Below are 4034 nucleotides of genomic sequence, written 5' to 3'. Positions count from 1 at the left end.
AGGTGGCGTAGCTGCAGATAAAGGAATAGGTAAAGATGCTCCCCTAGCTGCTGCTAATCTGGGGGAGGACTTCTATAAAGTACTACTGGAAGAAGAACCATTCAAGTCAACAACGGTAAGCGTGTTAATGGCACATGATGATTCTTGAGGTTTTTAAGCACTCAAACATTCGAAGTGAATGCAGCAATTATTACAATATCTCAAGAAAATGACATAACAAACACAAGACCTAAGAGAAAAGGAATAAAAACCCATCAAGACCCAAGAGTGCCTGTTTCATATAAATTGTTCCTTGTTAATTTCAAGTTCTTATCTTGGTACAGACATTTTTTCTTCCTGGGTTTGTTAGACATTTAGTGCTATTTCTTGTCAATCATATCAACAGGCACCTTTTGTTTCAGTTGCAGCATGGCTCCTGCATATTCTATTTGGAATATTTTCTTACTTAGGTCCTTCTCTTAGCTCCATGTTAAAGATTTTCGGTTTCAGGTGCGATCAATACTTAAATCATATCGATGGGCACCTTTTGTTCCAGTTGCAACAAATAGCGTTATGTTGACCGTGCTGCTGCTGCTTTCAAAGTATAGGCTGAGGAATGTACCCGTCATAGAACCAGGCAAACCTGACATAGTAAACTTCATTACTCAGTCTGCAGTTGTTCAAGGACTTGAAGGTTGCAGAGGAAGAGATTGGTTTGACTGCATCGCAGATAGGTCTATATCATTTCTCGGACTCCCGTTTATGTCTTCTGAAGAGGTAATAATAGCTGTTCAGAATTTTCAGCTCCCTTCAGTGTGAAGAGTTCAAAAGCATTTTATATCTCTTCCTGGTCAGGTTATTTGCATTCAGAGCAATGAATTGGTTCTTGAAGCTTTCAAGCTTATGAGAGATAATCAAATCGGTGGTCTTCCTGTAATCTTTCTCCAATTTTAGGTAAGACAGAATAGAAAACCATGAACCTGCAAAGGTTGATAATAATCATTAAGGGATATATAAGTTAGTCTGTAAAAAGCTCCAAAATAATATGCAAATGGTTTCAACATTTTCAATAATAAAACACTCGGGAGAAAACATAAAGATTTTGATTTTGGAGGGAATAGATATTTTAAAATAGTTAATACTTGCATATTCGGATATCTCCAAAATCAGATTATCAAACATTAGCATTTTCATTGACCAAAGAAAAAAAAATTGATGATGAGTTCTAGTGAATATTAATCTAACCAGGCTGAATATTATTGATCACCTAATGCTAATATACATGTGAGCATCAGTGTGTACAGTGTATGTGATGATTCTTTTCTTTCTTCCTTATGGTAATCATAAAAGCTTGTTGAAAACTGATTGCTTAGTGGTCTTCACCAACCCTTTATTTTATCTTTCAGGAAGCTTACTGTGAATGATTTCATGAACAAAATTGCCGCAGCAACCCAAGAAACTGGAAAAATTGCGCGGCCCATAACATGCAAGCCTGATGCGACGCTGGGGAGTGTGATCCATACACTTTCTTCTCAGTCTATTCACAGGATTTATGCAGTAAATGAGCAGGAAGAACTGGTTGGAGTTATCACTCTGAGAGATGTAATCTCTTGTTTCATCAATGAACCATCTTACCATTTTGACGATTACTATGGCTTTGCAGCTAACGAGATGTTGAATCACTGATTTGCATTGAAGTTTAAATAAATAGATGGAACACTAAATGTAGCACACTCTTTTATGTTTCCACAGAAAACATTTGATTTGTATGTTTGTATTGTATAAGCAATTCTCATGCAACATCAATCATACTAAAGCCAGAGATTTTGTCCAATCCTTTATTGGTGATTATCCCTCTTATCCTTTCGACCTCGTGCCATCTCCCTAATCCAGCATAAATGTTAGACAAGACCACCAAAGGAGCTGGTTTTTCTGGTACTATATCTAGAAGCTTCATAGCCATTTCTTCACCAAGATCAGAATCCAAGTAGCTCTTACATGCACCAAGCAAAGAATCATAAACAGATGCAGGTGGCTCGACCAATTCTTGCAATAATTCTCGAGCTTCGTCCAACCGGCCGGACCGACCTAGAAGGTCAACCATGCAACCAAAATGCTCAGGCTTTGGCAGCAAACCATACTGTTTTTTCATCATTTTGAAAATTTGTAATCCTCTATCTACCTGACCTGTGTGGCTGCAAGAAGATAGGACACTAACAAATGTTGCACTGTTTGGTTCAACTTTTTCTTGTAGCATTCTATCAAAGATTTCAAAGGCTGATTCATAGTCTCCATTTCTTCCATACCCTCCTATCATCGCATTCCAAAAAGCCGGGTCATTTGGTTTTGTATCAAATAGGTCAAAAACTCCTCGTGCCAAAGAAGCACGGCCACATTTCATGTACAAGTCAACTAAAGCAGTTGCTAGAAAATCATCCCTATCAATATCACCTCTTATAGCATACCCATGTATCCCTTTTCCATGTCCTAATGCAGATGAATCTGCAAACGCTGACAAAAGACTAGTGAGTGTCTTCAAACATGGAGCCACCCCATTAGATTGCATTTCCCTGAAGTACTTAAAAGCTTCAACACACCCCCCTTCTTGTGCAAATCCACTGATCATGGTGTTCCAAGTCGCCGAATCGGCTTGCAATCCTTCTGACGCCATTTTCTCAAATAAACCAACAGCCATATCACACTGTGCATTCAGCATCATCCCAGAAATCATGGAGTTCCAAGTGATCAAGTTCCTATTGTTTCTTTCAGCTGCATTGAAGACATCGAAAGCAGCATGCCAACAACCACACTTAGAATACATGTCCACAAGTGCAGTAACCAACATAACTTCATCATATGAGGCAAATTTTAAAGCAAGCCCATGAACCTGCCTACCAAAACAAGCATACAACAAGGTAGCACAAGCAGAGAGCGCAGACACCAAAGTAACAGAATTGGGTTTAACCTTTAAAAACCCCTCCATCATCATGTCCTTAAACACGTCCAAAACCAAACGAGGAACCCCATTTTGCAACAACCCAGAAACAAAAGCGTTATAACTCACCACACTCTTCAGAGGCATTTTCTCAAACACCTCACCCGCAGAAACAACATCACCACAATTTGAATACGCAGTGACGAGCGAATTGGCAACATAAATATCAAACTCAACTCCCAGCTTCACCGCCAAGCAATTCACCTGAACGACATGGCTCCACATACCACAATCAGAGAGCAAACACGAGACGGTGATGGAGCTGGGCCTCAAGGCCCAGAACCCAATTCGCCGGAACACCCTCAGAGCCTCCCCTGGAGGTCCATTTCGCGAGAGTCCAGAAAGCACCGCATTGAAACATGCAACATTCCGTTGCGGCATTTCGTCGAGCACCTTGAGAGCATCGGGTAAGAACATGGCTTTCGAGGCATAGGCAGCGGTAAGGGCGGTGGAGGCGTAAAGGCATGATTGGAAACCGGTTTTGAGGAGATGGGCATGGAGGATTTGAGAGTGGGAAGGTGAAGAGAGGTTGGCACATGCTTTGAAGAGTGGCGGGAATGTGAAGAAGGAGAGTGGGGTGCGGGAAGAACAAGAGTGCAGCTTCGAGAAGAGGTTGAGAGCTTCTCTGTATAAACCATCTGAAACCAATTTTCCTAGCAGAATAGTGTCTCGCGTCATGGAATGGAATGTCGTAAGTATAACAACGGCTTGTTTGTTGAATTATTTCCTTTAAGAGTAAAACCCTTTCTGGCCATCCCGATTTTCATTTTAGACAATTCGTATCCTATTTTTGGAAAAATAGAAAACAACCATTTGTAATCATTTGTATCCATGTATTTTATGAACGCTAACTGTGCTTGTTTGAGCGTCATTATTTTGATAAAAAAAATTTTAATGAAAAAGGATATTGAAAAAAGATCTTTTTTCATTTTTTAGTGTGTTTGACAAATTTTGAGTAATAAAAGTAAAAGTACTAGAAAAATCAGAAAAACATCTTTTTTAAAAAGTTGTAATTTACATCTTTTTTAAAAGATCTTTTTTCCTTAAAAAAAGATATTTT

General features: G+C 39.3%; 2 protein-coding genes across 2 annotated transcripts in view; one reads left to right on the top strand and one right to left on the bottom strand.

The window, feature by feature from the left end:
* LOC107489185 (SNF1-related protein kinase regulatory subunit gamma-1-like) overlaps positions 1 to 1665 on the top strand; it is a gene marked incomplete in the record, with an annotated part of 2933 nt that extends 1268 nt beyond the window's left edge. The window contains 5 exon segments of the mRNA XM_052261703.1: positions 1 to 115; positions 490 to 756; positions 835 to 912; positions 1275 to 1282; positions 1386 to 1665. Coding sequence (XP_052117663.1) covers positions 1 to 115; positions 490 to 756; positions 835 to 912; positions 1275 to 1282; positions 1386 to 1665 — 748 coding nt within the window.
* A 106-nt stretch (positions 1666 to 1771) lies between these two features.
* LOC107489183 (pentatricopeptide repeat-containing protein At2g02750) lies at positions 1772 to 3739 on the bottom strand. The gene has a single exon (XM_016109951.3). It carries the CDS (start codon positions 3650 to 3652, stop codon positions 1772 to 1774), a length of 1881 nt encoding a protein of 626 aa, XP_015965437.1. The 5' UTR covers positions 3653 to 3739.
* Positions 3740 to 4034: the final 295 nt, after the last annotated feature.

Source organism: Arachis duranensis, chromosome 5, assembly GCF_000817695.3.
Source record: "Arachis duranensis cultivar V14167 chromosome 5, aradu.V14167.gnm2.J7QH, whole genome shotgun sequence".
Taxonomy (NCBI): domain Eukaryota; kingdom Viridiplantae; phylum Streptophyta; class Magnoliopsida; order Fabales; family Fabaceae; genus Arachis; species Arachis duranensis.
This window is presented reverse-complemented; position numbering and strand designations above follow the sequence as displayed.

What these genes read in the sequence shown, in the direction of transcription:
- LOC107489183 (XM_016109951.3), bottom strand. Translation starts at nt 3,652, where the DNA reads ATGACGCGAGACACTATTCTGCTAGGAAAATTGGTTTCAGATGGTTTA.